This window comes from Neovison vison, chromosome 7 (assembly GCF_020171115.1).
Source record: "Neovison vison isolate M4711 chromosome 7, ASM_NN_V1, whole genome shotgun sequence".
Lineage (NCBI taxonomy): Eukaryota > Metazoa > Chordata > Mammalia > Carnivora > Mustelidae > Neogale > Neogale vison.
The window spans coordinates 38,313,338-38,340,733 of record NC_058097.1 but is presented as its reverse complement, the minus strand read 5'-3'; the positions used below and the strand labels follow the sequence as shown (position 1 = coordinate 38,340,733).

Here is a 27,396-nt window from a genome sequence, read left to right as displayed (position 1 = left end):
TTATCAGAACCTGTTTATTCCTATTAAGCGTAAAGAAAAGGGTTTATGTATTTAATGATCCTAAAATCAAAATGCTACCTACTATCTGCACAATTGCCATTTTATCTCTTTAAACTTCTCCAGCCTGACGTTTTTAAAAGGGCAAAAGCAGAAAACCCTTATATAATACCTAATTTGTACATCTGCGGTTTCCCTCTGACTGGCACAGACACCATATGTTTTTAATTATCGTAATAGCCCTAAAGAACCTGTTCGGTGGGAAACACATATGATCCTTTTATTACTGGTTTGTAATTTAAACAGTTTTAACAGAAAAGGTCTGGCTATAGGGGAGTGACAGGCTCAAAGGCCTAAGATCCCTGTCACCGACCTCTGGAAGCTCAAGTTCAGATCCCACCCACCGAGGCGGGACCTCCTTCCCCGGGCTTGACAGAGGTAATTGGTCACATGTGAGGCGGCTCTGTGGGACCTTAAAAGACATGATCTGTGATCTCCAGTGACGCCGGGTTTGGGGCAGAGCCTGACACAGTGAGAAGAGGTTGATAAATATTATTCTAGTCTGACCTCTGCCGCTTTCACAGCGGGGGGCTGGGCCCCGAGGCAGCCCTGACTGGAGGACCACTGGTGCTCTGGGCCACCCACTCTCTGCTCCCCCCACCTAGACCCCAGGGAACAATTGCAAGGTGAGGGGTCAGCTTTCCCTGAGCCCCTCTCGGGGGCGTGGGGGTTGGGGAGGGGCAACAGTTTTTTTTCCCTGAGGCTGAACGGGACAGAATACAGAGTCCCAAGAAAAACTGATTCTTAGGCTAGAGGATGGGGGGAATTTGGGAATGATGCCTGCTACTCTGTCACTTATGGAGAGGTGAGGACACTGCGGGGGATGGGAAGACTGGTGTTCAGGGTCACAAGGCAAGTTCTGGGCCAATGGAGTCACCTGAGACCCCCACCCCTCACCCAGTGCCCTGTGCTGCCTGTTTCTAAGGGACAAGCTCCAGGTTCTGTCTGTGACTAGAATCTCTGCTTGCCATCTCCCTTATCCTCTCTCAGGACTCGGAGCTGGAGTTGGCAGGAAGGAGTTATTTTTATATATTTCTTGGTTGCGTTGTTCTTTTTCCGTGCATCTCCAACCAGGAAGGCAGGTGTGGGAGGGCACCAGCCACTGGCAAGGGGAGGCCGCAGACACGTCACGCTCAAGGATGTCCCTGCCCAGTTTGGAGTCTCGGCATCCCGACGTGCTCGCGGGGCCACCCTGGGTGAGTGACGCAGCCTCTCTCTTCCTCAACATTCCCGCATGTAAGATGGGAAGGGTAAGAACCAACATCTGTCTCCTGGGAGTTTCATGAAAATTAAACAAAAGAAGATCTCTATTACCCTCATAAGGTACTTAGAATGGGCATTGGCCCTGGCATAGTAAGCGATTATTACTTAAAAATAACCTGGGCAGATGGAGGGATGGCCTGGAGGTTCAGATCCTGCTGCGGAAGACCAGAGGGTCATTCCCTGGGCGTGGGGAGAGAACGGGGGAAGAGTCATCCTTAAACACTAGTGTGGACACGCTGGACCTTGAACGGGATGAACCCTCAGGGCGGTCACCCATTTGGGGACTTCTTGAAGGCGTTCAGGGGCTAGAGGCAGGGTTCGGAGTGATGGCCCTCTGACTTCCCCTCGACGCTGTCCCACTAGCAGGTTCAGACCTGAACCACTTGGTTGCCATGAGAGTGTCCATCTCTTTCCTACTCCTCCAAATGAGGAATTCTATGACTTGGGGTTTTTTGTTTGGTCACAGTCTGATACTGGAAATGCAATACATCGCAAAGGCAGGATCATGCACTTAGACTACTAACCGCTACTGGGTGGTGGGTGTGTACCCTTTGCCAGGACCAGCGCTCACCCCGGGACAGGTACCTCTCACCGCATACCCCCTCTTGCTGCTATGGGGCTGCTCCCCTCGTGCCCTGGCCACAGGACTCTTAGAAGGGGGGCAGGGTCCCGACATGAGGTGCTGGGAGGCTTCTCCATTGAGCAGAGAACGGGCAAGTCCCCCAACATCTTTTGGTCTCAGTTTCCTCCTTCAGAAGGCAGCCTCTGATGACCAGGAGAACTAGGCTCTGCAAAGATGGCTGGCGAGCCTAGTGGCTGGACACTGTCTCAGAAGGACCAGGGACTTCACAGGAAGGGGGCGGCCCTGGGATGGCCCACTTGCCTCCAGGGCAAGGCCGGGAGCCAGTTTGGGTCAGGGACAAGCCCCATCTTTCCTTGTTTCGGACAAGCACCTTCCCGGGGGCAGTGAAACCAGAATTCATTTGGAGAAAGGACAGAGGCACCAAGTCGAGAGCCGGCCCCTGAGTCAAGTCCCCCCAGAAGACCAAGGGCGAGCTCTCATAAGTCAAAAAAAAAGAGAAGGAGGAGGGAGGCTCCAAGCCCCCACCACAGAGGGCAAGCTCTTTCCTTTTGGCAAGCAGAGGGCCAGATGGCCACCCTCATTTGCGATGTCAGTGATGACCTCTGGACTCAACAAATAGCAAGTGAATCTTAATCAGAGCGCGCCCTTCCTGTCCACCAGACAAGGCAATTGCCCCAGCCCGCCCCTCAAGGAAACAAGACCTTCTTAATCACAGGCTGCTTGGAGGGGCAGGGAGGAGGCCCTGAGGCCCGGCCGCGGCCGGCAGGGACCGACCTCCCCGCTGCCTGCCCAGGGCCAGCCCCGCGTGCTGGCCCTGCCGAGCCCAGGCTGGGACGAAGGCGGCTCGGATTTCCAGTCCCTGGAATAATAACTCACATTACTCGGATCCCATCTGCACCCAGCAAAGGCAGAGCAGGGGAAGGAGCATAAAACACAAAGTTCCCACAGACAACATCTGTCTTAGTGCAAACAATGGACCATTATCTTGTAAATAATTCTGATTAAGCTGCAGCGTTTCCTCCTGAAACGGGTGGCAGAGAGCACGGGGAGGAGGGTGTGCTGGAACGCCAGGCCTCCGCCAAGCCCTCAGCTCCTTCGGTTTTTCCCTCAAGAGCCCTGAGCACCCCGCAGTCCGCGGCCAGGCCCTTAGGAGGGTCACTGCGCCTCCTGGGAGCCCAGGCAGCTCTGCAGAGGCTTCTGGGGGCCAGAGCTGCCCCGTTTCTGCTGGGTCCTCTTCCCACCGCTTCCCCATGGCTTTCCTCCCTCTGCCCTGCTCTCTGGGGGCCTTCTGTAGCTTTTGCCACTACTCTGTTTGTACTGCTATTCTCTCCTCCTCGCTCCAACTTGCCTTCGCTTCTGTCTACCAAACCCAATTTCTGTTTTCTTTGTACCCTCCCTCTCTCGTCAAATGGCCTTTTGGCTGCCAGTCCCTCTGTGGGTCTCTGCATGTCCATGCTGCTGCACAGCCCCAGCCTCCGGGGCTCACCCATCCTTCCAGACTCTCCCACAGACGTCTGACATAGTGGACATGGTGTCCAGTCTGGGGACACCAAGGCCTGCAGGCCCCGAGCTGCTTTCTGGCTCTCTGGGGCTCTCAGGCCTGGGGTGGTGCTGGAAGCTTCGGGGCCCATGGAGGTCCCTCTCCCCGTCACTGGAAGGGTGCCTCATGTCTGGTCCCAAACCCCTTCCCTCGTGTGTGTTCCAGGACATGGAGGCCGGCATCCCTCGCATGCTCCCGCCTCATGACCCAGCCCCTGCGTCTCCTGCCGTGAGAAGGAGCTGAGTTCGTGAACCCAGCCCAGTGCTAGGGAGACCCAGGCACTCGGCCTCTGTCCAGATGAAAAGCGGCCACTTTGCAAACATGCCCGCTCTGCAAGGGCACTTACCCCAAAGTCCTCAAGAAAATCCCCCTTGGGATTTAAAATTAATTGCCCTGAGTGTGATTTAGAAGCAGCTCATCCAGCCCAAAGTTTTTATGTAAAGCAAGAGCCGTGGATACAAGTATCTGTCCCCACCGCTTAACCACTAGATAGCTTTTTAAAAAAAATCTAATTGTAATCCTGGGTAGCATTAGAAAACAGGAAAGATAGTTCCGTTGGAGACAAATGGGGTGATCTCTGCGCATCCTGGGAATAGGATCCGAACCGTCACCCCGGCCCCTCCGGGGAAGTGTCCACTCTGGGATGGGAGGACTCCCAACTCAGCTCTTCAGACCGTGGTGAGCACCGACTGGCAAGGACGGGGGATACCGTCCCTTGTAACACGCTACCCAGACTCTCTACCCCCTTGCCAAGGTCTCAGCGAGTCCCGTGTTTCCACGGGAGCTCTGCCCGGGTCCTGCACAGCAGCACCCGTCCTAAAGCCATTGAAATGTGGGTGACTTGCCAAGGTCCAAGTTACTCGCTCTCACACATTTTGTTGTTTTGTGTGCCATTGGGTGGCACACAACACTGAGGCCAACAAATTCTATTCCGTGGAAAACAGAAAGCCGAGGACTCAAGGGATTTCCACTTGGAGATAGCACATACTGTCCCCAGTTGGGGACAGTAGCTAGCAGCGGCTTCGGGGGGCCACGAGAACTCTGAAGATGGAAGCATGGATAAGGCCCCAGACATGGAGGAAGATGTGTGCTGCCCCCATGACCCTCGTATGCACAACCAAGTCTGACCTGAGCCCCGTCTCTTAGTACCTCCTTCCTCTCCCTCTGCCTGTTGGGGGCGGGGAGGGGGGAGTCGGAAGATCCCAAGAGGGATTACTGTCCTAGGAGGGACACACTGGATTATCATATTGGTATCTGGAATGTGCTTGAAGAAAATGTAATCATGAAAAATACCATTTTCTCAGGCTCCGCTGTGAACACAAGAGGTTGAAAATCGAAAAGGAAAGAAAGTCAGATAATCAGTTTTTCTTGCACTACCAGGAGCTCAAAAATCCAGTTGCATTGACTCCCTCTTTTAAAAAATGCATAAACGACAAATTCCTCAGTGCTCTTACAGTTTAAGAAAAACGGCTTCAAGAGAAGGCAGGGATCCGCGTGCCCCACGCCCTCACACAGTGAATGGCCTTGGCCAAACTGAAATCCCAGGTGTCCCTGCAAAGCTGGGCTCCCACGTCCGGGGCCCTGCTGATGTGAGCTGAGTTCACAGGAACTCTAGGACTGATGGCGTCCTACAGGGTCACCTGGAAATTCAGGGCTGGAAAGGATCATGAAAGCCAGAGTTTGAGACCCAGGAGGTGACTCAGGGGACTTACAGTCACCCTTCCTTTCACCAGTGTGCAAGTGGTATCCCAAGAGAAGGTTGAGTTGTTGAAGCTCCTAGGAGACACCTGATCTCCTGGCCCCCAGACCAGCCCTCCCATCTGGTCTCCAGTGAGCTTCTGTCTAAGGGGAGAGATCACGCACTTCTCAAAATTTAAAACCCACGTTCACTTCCCACAGGGAAATCATGGAATGAGTATCTTTCCTCATCCTTGGTGGCCTTCTGCAGTGCACTGAGGGGGAAAGAACTTTTGGGCTAAGGGCGTTCCGCTGGTGGCAGACGTCGTGGGGGGCCCACCTGCTTCTCTTCCAGTCCCTTGGCATGCCAATGGACTCTTGTTTCTCTTAACTAAATACCCCAGCTAGAAGCTCCTTTAGCCCTCTGTGGGCCAATTCTGAGATGAACTCCAGACAGTATCCTAAAGGATGGCTGGAAGGAATGTACCCAGGTCCTCAAGTGGCCACTCTCTCACTGACACACCTGAGTGGTTTCCTCCCTCTCCCATGGCTCCTGGGAGCTCCTCCCACATACACACCTCCATCCATGTTCTTATCTTAGGGTCTGTTTTTGGGAGACCCCCTCCCCACCCCTAGCTAAGTCACCGATGGGACCTTGAAAGACCAAGAAGATGAATGGACTTTCTTCTCCCTGACAAGAGCCAAACGTACTCCGAACCCCTAAGTACTCACTGAGGCCTCTCCACCTGCCCGCAAAACGTCTGCCTCCAGCCCTGCCCACCCTGGAGTCGCCTTCCCCCACCGCAGGACACATAGAACACTCAAGTCCAAGTCAGAGAAAAACGACTTGTCCATCATGTGAAAAGAGCAATAATTTAGGAAATTAATTGCAAATTTACTTTCCCTGCTTGGTTGCCTTTCTCCTTTTATGTGGATAATTGAGAGCATATTATATTAATTTGACAACAAGAGAAGTTCAAAAAGAAAACTTAACCTCGTGAGCAGCGGGTTGCGAGTGGATGGGTGTCTGTGGACAATCCCACAACAAGCAGGAGAGACCAACTCGTCACAAAGCCAGCCGGCGGCTGGGCGCGCGAATGGGTGTTTTTGCTAATGAAACCGCTTTGCCCAGCTCCCCAACTTTCACCTTGAAAATGCGCACTGTTTGCTCAAGAGGCAGAATCCACTCCTGCGGAGACAAGGCTGCCCGTGTGCGGGGGTATGCTTCGGAATGTAATTCAATCATCATGACATCTCTGGGAAAGGGCGACTCTCCAGGAGCAAAAAGCATCTTCCGAAGCTTGGGCTCCTCCCCCGCCCCGAGAATATCTGAATTTCATCAAAGCAAACATTTTTCCCAACCTGTGTGGATGAAGCCGGGGCCAGGGCACTTTGTCCTACCATAAGCTGCAGAGCACCTTCCCTTTCCTGGGGCACCCCCACCCTGAGCTTATTACCTCCTTCAAACTCCAGTATCACTTCCCAGGGTTGGGGGGGGCGGTGGCAAGGGTCTCCTGTCCACCTCAGATCAGTGGGCCGGCCCTGCCTGGGGGGGGATCAAAGGCAGACCCTGTAGGTGATGCTTGTGTCTGCCCCTCACTGGGGTCCAAATAGTTGGCATTTGTTATCATCCCGCGTAGGGATGTGGGGTGACAGAGGAAAGAGCATGCAGCCCCCCACGCAGTGCTCTGAAGTGAAGTCAGCTGGTACCTAAGGCCCGAATCCACCCCCCACACCCAGTTTCCTCACAGCACACAGCACGCTTGATGCTGGATGGGCGGGAAGGGAGTTCTACCCCCCAGGCAGGAAGGAGGGGGAGGTGGGAAGCAGGGGTGCTGTGAGAGGTAGGAGAAGGCTGGGACTCATTCATCAAAGTGAGAGGATGAGAATCCACAAAGGTCCCCTCTATACTTGAGAAGTCACTGGGGAGAGAGTCAGGAAAGACCCCCTGCCTTAGAGCCGGAGATGGGTAGACACCCCGTTAGGGAATGGGTCCAGGGAGGGAGAGAAGACAGCAGACGCAGGGATGAGCTGCCTGAGGAGCCCTCCCACTGTCAGCATGACCAACTGTCCCCTTCCGTGGGACATCCTCTGTACCCAAGGCCACCGGCCACTCCCCGGGCCCCTGAGTCCCTGCTGGCTGGGCAGCCCGGGGCTGCGGGGTCAGCAAGGCGTCCCGGAGGAGCATGCAGAGTGCCTGTTAACGGTGCACGATGCACCCAGAGCAACGTGCTCAGCCCTGAGTGGAGGCACGGAGACCCAGCAGCCTTCCACAGAGCCCCCCTCCTCCCACCCGTGTCCCCAGGCCTAGGCACTGGTCCAGAGAGGCCCCAGAGGTGCCCCCTGCCCACACAGAGTGGATGGTGGGGAGCCCCATCCTGGGAGCTGCACCTGTGGCTTCTGAAACCAGGAGGGAACACAGCACCTCCTCGCCGAGAGGCAGTATATCTGCTGCGGTGACACAGGCCTCCTGGAGCCCTCAGGAGGCAAGAACCCAGGGAAAAGCCTGGGGGAGGGGGGCATTGAAAATAAAGACAAGGTCCTCCTGGGGTCCTTCTTTCTGTCAGGGCTTGGGGTGGCCTCGTGGGCCTGGGCTGTGTGGCTGTGATCACCTGGCTTTCCCTTGGCCGGGTATTATGGGATTCCCCCCACCCTTGTCAACCAGAACCCTCAGTGTGCATCCTCTGTTCCCCAGACCCTAGTCAGAAGGCAGCTGTGGGCACAGGGAGCTACCAAACTTCTTCGAGATCTATGGCTTTCCTGTGGGCTTTTGTCATGGATCCAAAGACTCAGAATCTCTCCCCTCTCTCTCTCCTCTTCTCCTAAATGAGAGACTATACTATGGCCTTTGAGTAGGGAAATGATTTGAACAGTTTGCAGGAGACGTCCTGGAAGGGAATGTCCCCAGAGGTCAAGGGGTTACGATTGTCCTATTGCAAAGCCCAGGGTTGTTCAGGGGGACAATCCTGGGCTTCTGTCCCCTCCCACAGGGGACACTTGATTTATTAGGGAGTGTGGAGATTCTGTCAGATGCTGATAACACCTTTGCCCCCACAGGACCCATTGAATGGGGAGCCAGGGCGCGAAAGGAATTCCGAAGTTTCCCAAACAGCAGCAAGGCTTAGAGGCACTGCAGAAGTGGTGGGGGTCTGAGGTCCATCACGGACAAAACAAAACAAAACCAAAACTAAGCAACAAAAAACGGGGAAGCAAATTGAATCCTTCCTGTACCCCGCCCCTCCCACCGGGCGGGGGTGGGGGCACCTGCCGGGCCAAAGCCTGCGGCAGCAAACAGAGACCCAAGCAAAAAACATCTCCATTGACAAAAATCTCCCAACTACGATGATTCCGGGGACCTTCCCATCGAAAAGTACCCTTCGCGGGATGTAAAGAAAATGTCGAGGTTTGCTGCACGGAAGCCGGGCATGGGCGGGCTCTTCCACACCCGGTACGGGGATGGCAACCTGCCTCGGTTCCCCCTACGCATGGGGCCTGGGAGCAGCTGTGGGAGCTCGGTGCCCGGAGTCACTGGTACAGAGACTCGGCCATGTGTCCCCCCGGCTCTGGCCCACCCACCGCGGCCCCTGCCCCAGACCAGGACGTGTCTGGACACTGGCACGCTTAGGAGTTGGTACTTGCGAGGCCCGTCTCAAGGTGGGCAGAAAAACGCAACTAACTACCCAGCAAAGAGCCCAGGGTTGGCGGGGGGTACGGAGTGGGCAGCCCCCTAGTATTCTCGGAATGTCCTCCTGAGGCTTCCATCAGGGAGGACAGCTCGGGGAAGGAGGAGGATGGGGGAAGCGGGAGTGGGGAAGGAATTCACATAATGACTCGAAAGTGTACTAATGTTTCACAGCTTTATTTTTATTAGCAATACCAAGATAAGTTATTGAAGCATTTTTAGTATTGTTTTACATTCCATTCATAAATGACCTAACTTGTAACTCAGCATACAGCACACTTATAGATAGAGTTCGACACGTATTCAGAAAGCTACAATTATTAGAACTTACATGCCTTCATTACCAGGAACGCCTTAATATAATCTTCTCATTACTTCCACAATACTCTAGTCCAAAGCACATGATAACCCAGCACCAGGCTCCACACGTTTTGCTTTCCATCTCCACGTCTGAAGTTGTGCGTGCCCAGTCGCCGTTCACTGGAATGTTACTGTCCTCCGTTCCCGGTTAATAGGAAGGCCTGACACATATTAAACTAGCAATAGGACTGCTTAAATACTATGGAGAAAGATAACGACCGACCGCACTTCTCTGTATTCTTCTAAAGTGTTACAAAATGCAGGACAATTCGGACACAAGCGGTAATGCCAACGGGACCCGCCTCGAGAAGCTTGGCAAGCTGGTGTAGCAGACCCCACCCTGCCCCGTCTGATTTTTCACAGGTGAAGGGACCTCCAGTGCACCAGCATCTGTCACTCAGGATTCGGGACTTTGAGGGAATTTCCTCGCTCATTCAAGTTACTAAGCCTTCGCGATCCATGACTAATAGAGGAACATATGGGGCAGTATTTTTAGCCTCCCTGATTCTCTCCTAGATATACTGTAGGTCGGTGTGGCGTGCATTGGCGTACCTTTGCCAATAGTCATTAGTTATTCAACACACATATGTGTATACATTCTTCTCTTGACTTTACACGATTAACAAGCTGCAGAGAGCCACCGAGGAGCACGAACAGACAAGGGCAAGTCCAGCTAGACCGACTAGAACAGGGGGTGTCACTTACCTGCAAGAAAATGTGCAGATTTGTTAAACAATCCAGAAACCACAGAGGCAAGAGGCCTTTGAAAGCAAGGACAGGGCCGCACTCCCTAATTGTTTAATGGAGTAATGACAATAAAGCAGTATTTATAAAATTTGGTCCTTCCGTCTCTGGCTAAAGCAAGAGTAGTCTACGTGATTAGAGCAGGTTGGCAATTAGGCGTAGAGGTGCTGTTGATCAGCGCTAAGTAATAGAAGATAATTACTACTTATTTGAAACCTGGGCTTTGCACACAACATCTGAATATAAAAAAGAAAGAACCGGATTCCTTCTGTAGCTAAGATGTGGCCTGTAACGACAAGGCTGTGGGCGCCGACCGTCCCCGTGAGTCGGCAGCCGGAGGGGGGCAGAAGCCAGGGATCCCTGCCCTCGGCACGAGACAGCGAGGGGGTCACACTGTCGCTACGCCACACGGCGACGGCTGCGCGGGAACAGGGACTTTGCACGTCCCTAGGGACGTGGGTATCTGTTCCGACAACCCTCTGGTCTCTCAGCTTTCTCTTCCTCCCTCCTGGTCTTAAGTCATTACTTGGGAGAAAAAATGTGTGTGTGTCTGTGTCTCTGCACATTTTTTGTTTGTTTGTTTGTTCGTTGGGTTTTTTAAATTTTTGTTTTATTTTTTAACCAAAGGACTCAACTGCCGTCTTCTCTCATCCAGGCTTGGTCCTGGGCGGGAGGTATCGAGCCACCCAAAAAGAAAATGCACGTAGAAACCGAAGTGAAAGCTACCAGATTTTTCTCCTGCTTTGGAGGCACTGTCGATTCAGACAGTAGCTTTTGGAGCCAAAAATATGCAGCAAAAGGAAAGGAACATAAACAAGGCTAAATGTCACCAGTGTTTGCCGACTTACAGACACCATCCATTTGTTTGTTCTGAAATGACGAGTGGACCATTTGGCAAATACAATGGTATTCACACAACAGTTCTGTCATCCTGCAGTGAGAACGACATCACGTCAGTGGTATTCCCATTTAATTTAAAAAGAGGGAAGGGGAGGAGGAGGAGAATGCCCAAAGAGTTGGGAGAGGTTGCCTCTTCATCAACACAGAGTCCACAGGAAGGCTCTGGAAGAGAGGACAGCCCGTCCCTGGGAGATGGTTCCTTTGGGAGATCCCAGGAGATGGCCCCTCGGCTTTGTCCCAGCAGGGTCGAAGGGACGAGCTCTGTGGTGGGCTGTGAGGCAGCCAGCCGGAGCAGGGCTGGCAGGATGGGGTGGTGATCTGTATTCACTTAAAGGATCTGCCCTTGGACTCTAGTACAAGCCAAATGGTTCTCCCAGCTGGACTCTAACATCAGACCCTAGACACACACTGTTACTGGAAGCAGGCTGGACTCTGGAAGTCAAAGAACAATCTGCCAATGATAAAGTCGGGCAAAGAAAAGGAATACAAAATTGTGCTTCAATCAAAGCCTCTGCAAGCCAGTCCCTCCAAGGATCAGCTCATAAAGAAGACAAGAAGGAGAAATGATTGCACATCGGGCTTTCAATAAAGCACGGCAGCTCCGGAGGCAACAAGGTCCTACCGTAGACATGGCCTGGGTCTTCCAGGCTAACCGCCCTCCTTGGCATTGACTGAACGTGGGCTCCCATACATGTGATGGGTTTAGGTTTTGTGGTTCCCTTCCTGTGCCATTTTCCTAACTTAACCTCCTTTCTTCGTTAGAACCTGCTGGCTGCTGTCCACCCCTTCAATCTTAGAATCATCCACAAGACCAAAAATGAGCCAGATGCCCTGGGCTGTGCACCCGAAGCCTGCGCGTGGGTGTCCTCACACACACACGGGGAGTTCCATGCTGTTTCCACACGCTCCGGCCAAGGCCCCCTTGGACTTCCCTAACTGACCAACCACAGCCTTTAGCCATTTTTTGGTCAAACACTGAGAAGGAGGGACTTAACTTCCTACCTGAAACACTTTCCTTCTATCCAGAAGGCACAGAACTGGGTAGAGACAGAAATGGTAGGACCCCTATGACAGATGTCATCACAAAGTCCCCAGAACTGCCTTGAAAGCTGAATTTCCCACATACCAAGAAAAGCCATCCGTAACCTATCATGGCAGATGTGAGGAAGTAAAACATGTTCTAAAACCTTGATGGAAAGTAAGGTTGGTACTTGCTTAGTGCCAAAGGGACCACTGCAACCAAAAGTCACTTGGACATTGGGATGTCTGGGTGGCGCCGTGGGTTAGGTGTCTGACTCTTGGTTTCTTTTGGCGAGGGTTGTGATCTTAGGGTCATGGGATCAAGCCCTGCATGGGGGGGCGGTCCATACTCAGCATGGGGTCTGCTTGAGTTTCTCTCTCCTCCCTCTGCCCCTCCCCTCTGTGCTCACTCTCTGTATCTCTCGCAAATAAATAAATACATCTTTTAAAAAGGTCATCTGGACATTGGCACCATTCCCTTCCAACAACCCCACACGGACATTCACTTCCACTATAAAACACCGACTCAACCGAGAACCATTTATCCAAGCTCCTTTACATCCATCGCCTGTTCATCCTTTCGCTTCTGCCCACCAGTGAGAAAACTGAGGCTCCCAGAGGGCACGCTCACCTCTGAGCCAAGACAGAGCTCCTGCCTCTTCCTCCTCTGCTTACTCTGGCCGTGACTGGTGCGGGGAGGACTCTGGAACTGCCATGAGCTGTGGAGGCATCTTCTCCTGCAAGTCTGAAGTGCGGTAGGCAGAGAGGTGGCCTTCCAAGAACAGGCACACCGGGCCATCGGGGTCTAGAAGCCCCCTTTCCTGAGAAAGTCTCTTGTGTTTCTGGCTTTGCAGTCCTGGTCCTTCCCGGCACCATCTCCCTGGCCGGTGATGCCACGGCACACAGGATCCCACGTGTCCCCTCTAGGGGTGACACAGAAAAAAGCATACCCTTCTTTACACTGGAACCGGCGACAGCCCCGTCAGGCTGACATGTGGGCCCAATCCAGCCCATCGCCTGCTTTACTAAATAAAGTTTTATTGGAACACAGCCACACCTATTTGTTTAATTATCATTTATGGCTCCTCTGACACTGTGGGGCAGGGTCCAGTGGCTGTGACCGAGACCACACAGCCTGCAATCCTAGCTTATTTCCTCTCTGGCCCTTGAAGAAAATAGTTGCCAACCCCCGCCTTAGACTGTGTAGCCAGTCAAGGGTGAATATTTTCAGACTGTCTATGCTGGAAATCAGTGCGGTTTTTGGAGACGAAAGTCGCATTTTAAGAGCGTTCCACTTGGATGTCCTGGTTCATTTGATCAGATGTCTTAGAATAGATGAGGCAAAGAGGTTTCAATGGACCCTGTGTTCTTTTTTTAAAGGAGGGGTTCTAATTCTCTCATTGCTATGGAAGCCCAAGGAACCCTTAGTCTCAGGCATAATTTAGGTGAGGGAAGCCAGTTTCCCAGTTACCTACAAATAATAAATGGAGACTACTAGGACCTTTGTTGCTAATGGCTGTGCCTCCCACTAGCTTCCCCTGGGGCCTGGTGGCTGCCTCCGTCCAGAAGCTACTGTGCAAGGGCTCATGGCCGTGATAGGCATGCTGGTGGCGTCTCCTGGCTCAGCCTGGCTTCCCTGCGTGCCGATCATTCCAGAGCATCGAACGGCAAAGGGGGTCATGCCCTTCTCACTGCCTTTCTCTTTAAAGTTTCCCGTCAGCTTTATGCCTGGGCTCACTAAAAGACACAGGGCAAACTCTGCTTGCAAGACTCAACACACAATGACCCCCAGCCATCTGTCCCAGGTTTGAAAGGCAAAGAGTAAGGGTGATCTGGTTGCTTTCCAAATCCACAAAGTGGGGTGAGACATGCTCTGTACCCTTGCCATGCTCTGGAGCCAGCCCTCAGGTGCTGTGCAGACTGGCCTTTGTGCTGTCTGGGGGCAGGCAGACATCCGTGCCTCCCATGCTCTCTGACCTCCAAGCCGCTGGCTGACCCACCAGTTCATAAAAGTTTCTCAGACTGGACAAGGCGATTGCCTGCCCTGTCCTATCAGTGGCTGTGAGCGCTGCTCCGATCTGCCCTTACTCTCTAATTAAATACTCATGTGGCTCCTGTCCCATTTCAGGACCAAGGTCAAATCTATTCCAACAAACCCGAGGGCACATCCAAGTTCTTTAATGGCACTCAATGACCTTGTATGTCATATTCTTCAGTAGGGTAAAGAAATGCAGGCTATGCCTGGAGTCTAAAAAACACCTCAAGAAAGGGAAGCTTTAACTGGAGTGGGATTTCGCCAGATGAAATCCAGCCCCTAGCGGGATCTGACCCACTCTAGAAGTAACAGTGTATGTCCTCCAGCTTAATTCAAGATGACTCCTGCTTGGGATCTTCTGTGACACATTTCAGGGAGGCAAATGTTCTACTGTCTACGGAAGTACCTTTTAGAAAGTTCACCGACAGGCTCTGAACATTGGCACGTGCAACTAGGCTCTCCTGCTCAACGGGCTGGGGTTGCCCCTTTCTTCAACTCTCTCTTTGAAACACACCGGCTAGGAATGGGCAGGTCTCACTGGCCAAGCACCCCAGATCCAGGATGCCAAGGAATGTTAAGACCAGAGTTTGAACAGTTAGGAAGCAGGCATGTAGAATTCGGGAAGCAGGGCCTCACAGTAGGGCCACAACAGGAGTATTAGCCACAGATTTCAGAGTTACACACCATCTCCTCCGACACACCAGCCTGGGTCAGAGCTGCTGTTGCGCTCTGTGGGGACTCTACGTGATCCGAACAAGATTTTTTTTTTTTTTAATACTGATGCTTCTTCAAACACTTTTATGCCCCATGAGAATAGAAACAGACAGACATGGGCTCCTCCTACAAGCCTGTTTCTAGGGGCATCAAAGTGGGGATTTGGGTTTGCTAACTAGACAAAATCAGACCCCAAACTCTCCTGAGATGAGAAATACCAGAATAATTCTTTGGTTTGGCCAAACTCAGCTTCTGGAGGAAACCAGATATCAAGCTGGTGGCTCCGTTCGGAAATCCACATCCACTTTGCATGGAGCGGACAAGAAGGAAACAAAATCAGGAATATTTGATTCCTTGTGCCAATATCATTTCCAATCTTGCGAAGTCAAGCCAAGGGCGATTTGAAGTGATCAGCTATCATTTGTGCTCCTGGCAATGGTAGAAAGACAGTAAGCTGAACTGGGAGAAAAAAGCCCCAATTGCCCATTCTGAATCCAATGGGATTTCAGCCCCCACCCCCAACATCTTAGGAAGAATGAGTATGCTTGGCCCTCCTGGGGCCCAGGACACAGAGCAGCCCGTAAGAAAATAAGAAGAGGGTTTTGATTATGGCCACATACGGGAGTGGGGGAGTGAACACTGCACAGGGTCAGGCTAGTCCCAGAGGCAAGAGGATGGAGCCTTTGCCCGACCCGAAGCAAGCTCAAGAGCCAGGGAAAGGCCTCCCTTGCCTGCTCCCAAGCTCAAGCAAGAGGATACAGAAGCAATGAGGTCCGAATGAAAGGCAGAACATGTGCTCGCTAAAAATAGGCAGTTTATGGCCAGAATCTGTTTTGGCATCTTCCCACGAGTGCAAAGGAGAGCAGGAGGGCCTGGGCCCTGACTTGGACCCTGAGTAGGAGGGCCTTGACCCTGATGCCTGGTTTTTGCCTGGCTGGACTGAGGGTCCTCATTCCCCTTTCTAGCAAGGGGACACAACACGTACCCTAGGACCTGTTGCCCAATGGCTGAAAGGTTAGCTAAGCAAAATTTTTTTGCATATACCCCAGAACTGTCAGGGGAGAGTGGTAAGCTGCTCTTTTGGGAGGGGGAGAGACGTGTCTCAGGGGTTCAGAGGACCAGGCTCACTAGAACAGGCTCCCTGATGCTGCCTTCCCCTCCAACTTCACCTGTGCTGAAGGACACCAGTGCAAGCTCCTCCAAGGCAGGCAAGCCTTCCTTCAGCATTGATAGGAAGATGGGAAAATTAATAGGGGTAATATTAGCTCATTTCAATAAGAATGAGCTCAGGAACATGCCGGGTTTTGATCTTTTCTGATGCATGGATTCCTGGCAGGAACTGTGGTCCTACATAGGTATTTGAAAGAACTGAAACTAGACTTTAAAACAATCCCCAAACAACAATAAGAAAAGAAAAGTCACAAACTTAAAACAACAATGAAATTTAAAAAAAAACAAAAAACCAAAAAAAAACACTGGACCGACATAACCCTTTTCTCCTTCTTTTAAACACTGTTTTAATGCTTCAAAAGTAATGAATTGTATGTGGGTAAAAATAGAGCTGGGGTGCTGGTTAACGGGGCCTTGTGAATCATTCAGCATAAGGAACTGTCAATATTTTTTTGAGCTGTCAGAAATCCATTTAGTGATTTTTGACAATTCAAAAAATATATATTTCTGACTACTTGATCCAGTTCTTAGTGAATTAGGGAAGGAGAGGGGAAAAGAAATATACCAATTTAAATTATGAACCAAGCCCAGCTTCCTGAATTCTGCTCTGTGCTCAAAGCGACATCAGAATTCAGAGCTTAAGAAATACCCACTTCCATTTTCCTTTTCTCCCTTCCTTTCTTCCTTCCCTCCTTTCCTTTCCTCAACAGGTGCAGTCAAGTCACAGACATCCATTTATAGATTAAACGTGGAATGGTCCCACGATCGTTTATCTCCAAGGGGGACATCTAGGGGCTGGCAATAATACACCGGGCTTCTATTCGGAGAAAGGCTTTCTGATACGGGTATCTGGGTGCCGAGAGAATGTCTTTGATCATCCCTGCCCACCCCAACGTTCATTTGATCCAATTCTAGGCTTCACATTTATTATTACATTTTAAGATCTGGAATTACTTTGGGGTAACCATATTCTTGAAGGAGGTAAAGAAGTGCCAATTTGCTAACAAGATCAGGCAGGCATAAGTCCAAGACACGTGGGATCACAACCCTGCTAGCCAGGGCTTTCACAATGCACATTTCTCGTCAGCACAACAGACAGACAGGTGAAGATACAGAGGGACAGAAGAAGATCATAGAAGGCCAACGTCACAGTAACTGCTGTTTGGAATGTCTAAAGAGGAGTCACAAACACCCCAAAACAATCTCCCTGGTTGGAGAGAGGATCACTTTATTTCTATAGTGTGGTTAGTGTGATAGGATTGTTCGTACCCTCTAAGTCGATACAAAGAAAAGCTTAAGGAAGCAGGTTTGGCTTAGCAAAGCAGGAAGCAACTGTCTTTCGCCGTTTTACGCAGAAGTTAAAAATACCGAAGGGTTTGCAAGTTACCGTGTCTTTCTGGTTTTGTTTTTAAAAATATTCTCCCCCTCGAGTTAGAGATTAAAAACAGGAACAGTTCGCACTGCGAGACCCCCAACCCCCCTCCGCGCTTTCCGTACAGGCATTTCGGGTCACCGGGGTGGGAACCCGAACGCAAACGCGGGCGTGCTAGAACTTCCGAAGGAAATCGACTCTCGTGATTGTCTACACTGTACATGACAGCATCGCTGGGGTGTTTTCGTGGTTAGTTCGAAATGTGCTAACGGAGGAGTCTACCTCATTTTTTAAAAATGCACAATTCAGCACTGATGTTTTGGGACATGAACTAAAGGAAGAGGATTCTAAAACTTACCACACAAGTCTGGCCTCTTGATACATCCAGAATTTGCTGTGCTACTCGTAAGTCCGTTAAAGGCTGCTAAGCCATCAGCACTGTAGGCCCTGAGGACCGACAGCATGTTCATCGGCTTCTCCAGGCCCGCGGGGCCCCGCTCCGGCTTGGGCAGGCCCGCCGAGGGGTCCTGGGCTGGAAGCAGGCCCGGGCCGTGCCACTGCTTCTCGGGCGCCGGGGGCACCGGCGAGACTAGTCCCTGGACCGGCTGAGGGGCGCCCGCGGGCAGCAGGCTGTCGCCGCCGTCGCTGCCGCCGCCGCCGCTGCCGTCCTTGCCGAGGGCGGACTGGGGTTTGCTCATCATCTCCGGCTCCGTCTCCAGATCATCTTCATCGTTGTTCTCTCCCTTGGAGGAGTCCATGTCCTCTGAGGAGGCAATGTCGGAGAGGTCGTCGGTAGCGTTCTTGCTGGCGGTCTCGGGGATCAGGATCGGGGCGTCGTCCTCCGTGGGGGCCTTCCCGTCGGGCTCCTGGGCCGGGCAGGAGCTGGAGGTGCCTGAACCCACCAGGCCCGGGTAGACGCCAAACTGCTTGTAGAAGTCTGACGGGAAGTTGCAAAACGCAGGGTCCACCAGGCCAGGCCACGTGCCGCTCTTGGGCTCACCCAGAGTCTCCTTGCCCGGCCCCGGGGCCGTCTTCTCTGAAGCAGCCTCTAGAGGCCCGATCAGGCCGGAGAGTGCCATCTCTTTGTTCGACTGTGCCGAGGGCAGGAGGGCCACCTTGCCCGCCTCCCGGGCCTGGTCTTTGCAGTTGACTGTCACCCCGACGGCGCTGTCTTTGCGCTTTGCCTTGCCCAGGTGGTTGGCCTGCAGGTGAAGGGCCATGAGCTCCATAGATGAGGTCGTGAACGCGCAGAACAAGCAGCCGTGCCATGCGATGCTGTCTTGCACGGTCACCGACGAGCCCGGCAGTGACGCAGCGTCCGGCCGCACCGACAAGTCCAGAGGCTCGTACTGGGATTTCTCCGACTTCCTGGGGACCGCCTTCGCGCCGGCTTTGTCCTCCCCGCCGTCTGGCCCATGCACCTTCATGGATGGAGGGTCAGACGGGCCTTTGTCCTTCATGTCCTTCTCCTTCTTCAAGGAGCTTAGGACAAAGCTGTCCATGAAAGCTTGCAAGGACCCCTGGAAATTCACACCATTGCTGAAAATACTCTGGTAAGCTCTTCCGATTTCGGAGAAGTGGGCGCTTTTGGAAGGAAGGTCGGTGCCTTTCAGCGTGTCCGAAGGGGCCTCGGAACTCATGCCGGCGGCCTGCCCCGAGTGATCTGTGGACGAGAGCACTCCTGCTGTCCACTGCTGGGAAGCAGGGCCACCTCTGAAGTCGATTCCAGGGAGACCCTTGAAGGCCCCCCTCAGGATGTCTGGCCTGATAAACAAAGCGGCTTTGTTGGACAGCTCGTCCCTGTGGTCTTGGTTTGGGGGCTGTCCAGACAGGGGTCCGGCTCCGTTCTGCCGCTCCCGGTGGTGCCGCTCTAAGTGGTATTTTAGGGATGCTGACTGGGTGCCCGCATAGTCACAGTGGGGACATTTGTAAGGTTTCTCACCTGCAAGAGTTCGGTATAAGGAGAGAGAGAGAGAGAGAGAAAAGTGTTTATCTCATTTTGGTGTGCCGAACAAGGCTAGAAGGATCAACATTTGTTCTTGGAAACAAAGCAGCTCAAACTAATAATTAGTTAGAGAACAACTGTTTTTTAATAGAAGAATAATTCGTACTCTTAAGCTTTTTTAATGATTTTGTACCATTTGGGACTATTCAGGAATGACATACTATCTACACACAATTAGCTATCTTTTTCTTTATCTAACATGTGAAAACGGCTGTAGATTTAAAAGCTATGATTATGAAAATTAAGCATAATAATTTCAACCACAGTGATCATTAAAAGTAGAAGTTTAAAAAGACAAAGTATGTAACAAATGGGTGGTTGCAATATTTTGTGTATACAATAGCTCTAAAATTTGTTTAAATTATACACATGGAAACCATTTTTAAACCTAAAAATTTTATGGCACTGTTACGCAAGACTGAAATGAATGATTTAAGTCTCGCTCTGCAGTAAATCATGGATATAATTAGCAAATGGCATACTGCACAAGTAATTTATCATTATTTGGAGGGCACCATTCCAGACGAGCTCAGATATCTGCAGACCTACTGCATTGTTTCTAAATAAAGAACTATAAATACCGATTCTATAAAATATTAATACCATTACCGTGCATTATGATTGCGGCATGTAAAGACATATAGTTAAGATAAAAAGCAGTCAATAAAACTTAAAAGAAAATGAGTAATAAAAAGGTACAAAATATATTTAGTTTCTGTATTTGAAATTAACATTATCTACTGGTCTTTGTAGTGCCTTAAATTTGTACTAATGGCAAACCTAACGCTCCGGTAGTAAAATGTGTAATTTACCTATAATAAGCGCTTTCTAGAGAATAAAAATAGCTTTAAAGAGTGTTTTAAAACATATAAGATCATTTTCATGAATTAAATATTTATTTAAATTCAACACCCAACTTCTATTGTTCTTGCCACCATGGAAAAGCTACCGTAATGGACAGCCGGGACCTGCCCGCATTGTGGGCTAGAGGAAGGGGAGGAAAATAAAACAGATGTGGATTTAAATATATTCCAGGAATTTGTTTGCAATCCGGGGTCTTTTCTAGATTTTGGAACCAAAAAGCTCCCTGGGAGAAATGGGGCTGTGGCCATCCGTTAGCCGATTCCCGGTGGAGCCCTGTCGATCGCCACAATCACTCCTCCCAGGAAACTCAGTGTCCCCCCAGCCCTTCCGCCATTGCTAGTGTAAACCAGATGGATGTAAAAAGCAACAGCAAATCATCGGTGATCGGTGCATCCCGAAAACATTTTACCGGGCCCCAGTGGAGTCTCCAAGGCACAGGGCATTTGGGGGTAACAGAGTTGAGAAGAGGGGAGAAGGATTCCTGGGTACTGTAAATAAGAAGCCCACCAGCCCAGGTTCTGAGCAGGGGACTCCGCATCATCTCCAGATTTCGTGTTGGAATGTTGGAGAAGCCACGTCTGCCTTTCCAAAATGGTGGCTCTGTGCACCTCACTCCTGCAAGCTGGGGATGTATTTCTCTAAATGGAAAGATCCCAACTGCCTCTGGCTAGACCAATGACATGGATCGAGCAGAAGACTCTAGCCTTGTTGAGCTAAAGGCATCTATGGCCTCGGACACTGTTCTCCCACTTCTTGGGGTCAATCCCTGTGTTAGACTCAGATTCACCCCAGCCATTCTCTTTGAGCATCTCATCAGAGGCCATGCAACTCTTGGTGGGACAAGCTCTGCGGACAGGCTCTTCTGAGCTGACCTGGAAGTCCGGTGGCCAAGTGGGAGCAGGAGCAGGTCCTGGAGCTGAGGGGGTAGTAGCTGGGCTTGTGACAGGAGAGCCTAACCAGGGACTCAGAATCCTGCCTCCCCAGGTTAGTGGGAGCCTCGTGGAAGGCCCTGCACTGAGAACTGGCAGAGGTGAGGCCTGCAGGTACTGGGTGAGACTCAGGTTGCATTTCAGAAATGCACCTGGAAGTCATTAAAGTGCATCTGGCAAAGGGTTTGCCGAGAGTGCATGGGCGTGCGTTAGCAGGAGCTACAGAGGGAGAGCATGAACTTCTGCCTTTAGGCCTTAGTGGGGTGAGGGGCAGGAACCACAGGGATGCCCAGGGATGTCCATTTCCAAAGGACACACTTGCAACGTGCACCAGAGCAGTGGTTCTCAAACTTGACCGTGCATTAGAATCAATAGGAGACTTTAAGACATTACTTATGGAACCCCATGCATGGTTCTGATCCTCAAGGTCTGGGGTAAGTGTCCCTGGGGATTCTGATGTGGGGTAAATAGTACATTTTGAAGAAGCCGAAGTGAAACTGCTGGGGAGCTTTAAAAGATGCTGATACCTGGTTCCACCTCTACCTCCAGAAATTCTGGGCTCACTGGCCAGGGATGAAGGCTGCGATTTGGGTCTCTCAAAGGCCCCCATGTGGGCTTCTGCAGATCCTGGGTAGAGAAGCACTGCAGGGCTCCCCGGGTGGACACTGCGGGATGGCTTAACAGGGAAGGTCGTCTGCTCTGGACCCTAGGAAGTGTTTGGAGTGTCTGTACTGGGGACCAGAGCCCCCATGTGATTTTCCACTGCCCAGGGCACAGGATTCCTACCCTGGGACCTTTGCATCCTCAACCTATAATGTAGGATGGTGGTACTCCCTAAGTCTTAGTACTCCCTAAGGTCCGTGTCAGCTCTAAAACCCACCTCAAGAGCAAAGCTAAGTCTCCTGAATGGGGTCAGAGACCCATGTGTGCACCCACACACCCAGAAATGTGCGGATCCATTCACACACAATGGTTTCTTTGAAAAGATTTTATTTATTTATTCGAGAGAGAGAGAGAGCATGAGCAGGGGAAAAGATAACGGGAGAGGGGAAGCAGGCTCCCCACTGAACAGGGAGCCTGACACAGGACTTGATTCTAGGACCCCGAGATCTTGACCTGAGCTGAAGGCAGAGCTTAACTGGCTGAACACCCCCCCCACCAGTTGTCCCGACACACAATGTTTTGACTGAATGAATGATTACCTTCCACTCCCCAAGTAGAGAGGGCGATTGAGTGAGGAACCAAAGAGATAAGGCCCCAGTTCCCATCGCTTTCAGCGGAGACAGATCATAGAGTTGCTAAAGCAAGTGAAGCTCACACACATACACACCACATATACCACACTCACATACATGCATCACAATCCAACACGTGCACAGCATTCATACACACACACACACTATACACCACACACATACCCACATACACACCACACACACTCATAGGCCACATGTGCACACTTCACATACAACACATGCACACACACACCACACATATGCATTATTACACACAGACACACACGGCACACACCCACCACACACTCATATGTCACGTGTACATGGTACACACATATACCACACACATATCACACATGCACACTACACACACAACACATGCACACACACTATACACACAACACACACATATATACATACACACTCACACATACATACATATCACACACTCATACACCACACATGTACACTACACACACACCCCCGCAGACATCACACACACATACACACATACCACACACCCATCACATGTGCACACCACATGCACAAATACATACCACACACACACACACACACACCCCACATACATAACTCACACAGCACAAGGAGATAAATTTCGGTTCAACCCACTGCTCTTTTAAAGTTCAGAATAGGGGCGTCTGGGTGGCTCAGTCGGTTAAACGTCTGATTCCTGATTTCAGCTCAGGTCGTGATCTCAGGGTTGTGAGATCGAACCCCACATCAGGCTGCATGCTCAGCGGGGAGTCTGCTGGAGATTTTTCTCTCCCTCGGCCCCTCCTCCCACCCCACGCTTGAGCTCTCTCTCTCTCAAATAAATAAATCTTTAAAAAATACAATGAAGTTCGGAACAGGCCTTGGCCTCCACTGTTCCCAGGGAAAACAGGCCATAGCTGAGAAAAAGGAAGAGCTCATTCTTAGCCTCGGAGTCCCCAAGCGTCCAGGCCCTGCTAGATGAGGAGCTATTTAGTGAGTTTTCAAGGGTTATTTTGGCTGCACGTGACACACACAGGCTCTAGAAAGCCCTCCACTGGCCTTTCTGTACCTCCCGCTCACACCAACGGAAAGACCCCTCTGCACGGTTCCAACTCCTGCCTTGCTCCCTAAGGCTGTGTCTGGGTGATGCTTCCTATTACCCCAATTCCCAGAGAAGTGCTCCAGAGCAAAGTTCTAGGGGACAAATCCACCCCTTTGGATTTTTATATTAAAAAAAAAAATCCTCGCTATTATTTTCTTTATAAGCCTGAAACGATAACCACTACGGCCCTCTCCTTGAAACCCTCCATCCCACCTTCCCGGGCTTCGTCCCTGAGAGGGCAGAGAGGATGACAGAGGGTTCAGCCCACAACCAGTACCCCCGTGGCTATGTTCCTGGCCAAGCAAACCCCGGCAAGGAGTCATCCGGGACGGGCGTCTTCTGGACAAGCCCAGGCAGCCCAAGGGGCTCGCCGTCCATGGGAAACCTCCTGCCGGTTACCCAGACAGGACTCCCTGCAAGGGCACATTTCAGACTGCTGGGGGGTGGGGGGGTGCAAACCCCTAACACCAGCCTGGACTAGGTGGGGAGAAACCGGTCAGCGCTATTAGCAGGCTTTGAGGGGGGTCAAGCCCTTCTCTCAGGTTTGGTGACCGACAGCTGCCCAATCTCCCGGGGCTGAGAGAGGCTTCGTAGTCCGGGTCTCCGTGGCCGGCCACATGCTTCGACCCCAGTGTGCTGGGCAAACTCGAATGAAGCCCCAGGCTTCTGGCAAGGGATGAGTCAGGGGGCCACCCAGCATTCCCCACACAGCCCCGTGGCACAGGTAGACCCAGACCCTGCCAGCAGCTCCATCTAGATGAATGATGGGCCACTTAGGCCACATAGTGGCCCAAATCTACCCAGAGGATCCTTGAGACTGCCCCAAGCTTTGTAGGGGGTCATGAGTTCTCCAGCCGCCTCACAATGTTCAGGATCTGCTGTGTTTTCATCTGCCTGTGGCTGGAACCAGACACTGGGATGTCTTCAGAGACAGGCCGATCACAAGGACATGCAGAACAGCAGGTAAGGGGTAGATGGCTGTCCTAGAGGGCAGCTGCCACCGGCACCAAGCAGCTGGGGACATGAGGACCTCTGCCATCTTCTAAGAAAAGCCCCACACCCAGATTTCTACGTGCAATATCCTGGTTTTTCAATGGTGACACCTGCTTTAAAACCTCAAACATCGCCAAGGGCCCAGCACTGTTGTCTACAGTCCAGGTCCGCACAGGGCAGCCCGTTTGAAGACTGGATCAGGGAAAAGGATGCCCAGTACTGAGCTATCCGCCTACTGGGGAAAGCAGGTGGACACCAGTGGCCTTCTCTGGAAGAACCTCTTGCAATATTTTAAAGGAGTAAGAGATGGGCACAAACAGTACATTTCTAGGAAGGAGAGGGTTGTTCAAAAAGACCTACTGAAATTTAAAAAAAAAAAACCATCAGTTCATCATTCCAACAGACTAATGAATTACTGGAAACATCTCACATTAAAGCTGTTACCCACAGACACATGGCACAAGACGTATATTCAACTTTGGGATAACATTGATAACTTCTCCCAGTCTCTGTACCATAAATTTTTAGAAACATATGACCGAGGGGTTTAATTAGTTCATTGTACCTATTTTTACATGAGCATGTCTTTCATCACGCTGAGCCTCTACACTGCACTCGACGAGCCCAAGGAACCTTCACCGTTTCGGGGGAAGTTAGATTGGCCCTCGTTTGAATGGGGCGAACCCCCAAGAGCACCTCTCCGAAAAGAGCGGGCGGACTCACGCTACTCTTCTCGCAAATCCCTTCGGGGAGCTCTTAAGGAGGGCTTCTCGCTTCTAACATGTGTATGCGCTAAATCTCTAAAAGTGTTTTAACTTTTAAGTTGAGTAACCGAATATTTCCCCGTATTTGCATCCTCTATTTGATATTTATTTAGTCTTTCTACATGTCTTTACTTAGTTAATACCAGGAGAGATAAATACGGTGGTGCCTTCTCAGCAGAGCTTCAGTACATTAATATAAATTGTACACTAATTCCCCCAAAGCATATATATGTTGTAAACCTGAAGACTTTTCACACAGCTGCTTATTGCTAAACAGTGCCTTGTCCAGAAGGGGACAATCTGTGTCTCTAATTGCTGTCACTGAAGCCGAGATTCATTATGTGACTTTCCCATTAAAATGTGAGCATTAATTTGTATAATGAAATATCACCCACTGCAGTGTTCATTAGCCATGCCCTACTGTATACGGCACATTGTTAGCTACCTAGAAACTGTAGTTAATTTCACTAATGGATATTTCCCTACTTAGTGTTTGGTAGGAAATTTATACTGTAACATTACCTCTTAAACTTTTAAGGAAATTTAAATTCAATCAATTATTTTCAACAAAAGTTTGGGATGTCATTAAGGCAGGAACAGCAAGGTTGGGGGATCGTGGAGGAGTAAAATGGGCTTTTCATTCATCTTAGAAATGAAAAAAAAAAGGTAGAATTTTAATTCAAAACAAAAAGGGGGGAAAAAAGAATTTTGGGGGGGCAAGCAGATCTTTTTTTTTTTTTTTCCCTGTCATTATTCAGGTGGCTGTCCCTCCCTAATGACAACACACATTCTCTCCTTTTAGGAAAAAAAAAAAAAAAGGGGAAAGCCCCCATTTTAGCCCATCTATTTTTGAATATTTATTCAGTGTCCTTTCATGACCATTTGAAATAGCCTGGTTAACTTAAGCCAGGAGAGGAAACAGAGAAGAATTAAAGGTAAGGGATGTGGACATCAGGGGTTAGGCACCTGGGTTAGGCCCACTGAACTCACATTTCCACCCACATCTAGAGACCAGCTGGCCCTTGGGAAGCTCTCTGAAGATGAAAGATAGTTTCCAAATCGGCATGCAGTGGTCATTTATCGTCTTCTGACACGGCAAGTCATTCCACCCCACCCTCCACACTTCCAGGTGCCACAGTGGCCGCTTCCCTGCCTCACTGCTTCCCTAACCTCTCTGTGCTGATGGGGAAACTGAGGCACATGGGGTCAAGGAGGCCTGGCCGCAGGCCAGTCTGAGTTAGGGGTAAAGGAGGAGCTGGGGTGTACAGTACTTCCCTTTTACATCGCCGGGAGGCTGCGTCAACACACCTTGTGGGTACAAGTCACTTCCTTTCCTCCCGCTGGTTATGGTGTGGACACACACTGTCAAAGAAATGTTGCATTAATTCCCTAAAACAGGCCCAAAAATCCACCCAGAAAAGTAAAAAAAAAAAAAAAAAAATCAATATAGCACAGCCATAAGGAGACAGATCTGGATTGCACCTTGCAGTCAATGCTAGGAGACTTGGAGTGGGTCACTTCCCATATCTGGGTGGCCCCTGGTCACCGGGTTGCTGTGAGGGTTGAGGAGGGAAATCACGTGCAGGGCTCGGCACAGTGCTGGCCACTGTTAATACTATTGTTCTTATTACCCTGTCCCTATTAGCCGCATTTTCCTGCGACCAGCTGGTAGCTACCATACTGTGTAGACACAGCCTCGGTCAGGAGACAGGACGATCCCGGCCCCCACCCCCAGCTGGGCACACATCCCTTGGAGGGTCCTGCAGGACATGAGGGGGGGGTCCTTGCCTGGGAATAAGCATGCACTCAAGAGCCAATGAGGGCGCGCCATCCAGTGTCTGCGTCACGGAGATGCCCTCCCGGCAGGGGTGAACAGAGCTGGGCGTGCCCACCTGCCCACCCTGCCCACGGCCGAGAGCCCTTGAAAACCACCTCTGGCTTCCCTGCGCAAATCCATTTTCATAAAGAGGTTCTCAACTCCGGGCTGGGCCAATGCATGTAACACATCAAAACCAGATTAATAAACCACTCGCATAATTTGAGAGGGGGAAAAAAAACTAATGAGATTTATTTTTAATTAGTCCCTGAACTTTCGTGCCTCCAAGTTTTCATGAGTGAGGTTCCTTATTACATTTCTCTACAGTGGTCATTCCGGAGATGACAGGGAGCCTCCTAGGGAAGCCGACGCACAGGGGAGCCATCGGAGGGGACCCAGCCTGGGGTCCCGCGGCCAGCATGTGGGGTGACACACATCTGGGGCTCGTGTGGGGGACACACCCCACTCCAGCCTTTCAGAGACCAACGGATCAGCACATGCCTACCTCCTGTACGCAAACTGGACACGCAGGGCTCTGGGGGTCTCCCTGAGACGGAGCTGGAGGAGGGGGCAGGGA

The 27,396-nt window shown here is 51.0% G+C and overlaps 1 protein-coding gene across 2 annotated transcripts in view; it reads right to left on the bottom strand.

Moving 5' to 3' along the window:
* The window catches only part of ZNF536 (zinc finger protein 536), a 422,886-nt gene that overhangs the window by 123,843 nt on the left and 271,647 nt on the right, over positions 1–27,396 (bottom strand). Inside the window, exons 6-7 of one of the 2 annotated variants that reach the window (XM_044256240.1) lie at positions 17,476–19,059; positions 9,432–9,867 (exon numbers count right to left, since the gene is read on the bottom strand). In XM_044256240.1, the coding sequence (XP_044112175.1) occupies positions 9,860–9,867; positions 17,476–19,059 (1,592 nt within the window). In that variant the 3' untranslated portion in view covers positions 9,432–9,859. Of the gene's footprint in view, positions 1–9,431; positions 9,868–17,475; positions 19,060–27,396 lie in introns of those variants that run through there. The other variant, XM_044256239.1, reaches the window with a different exon arrangement.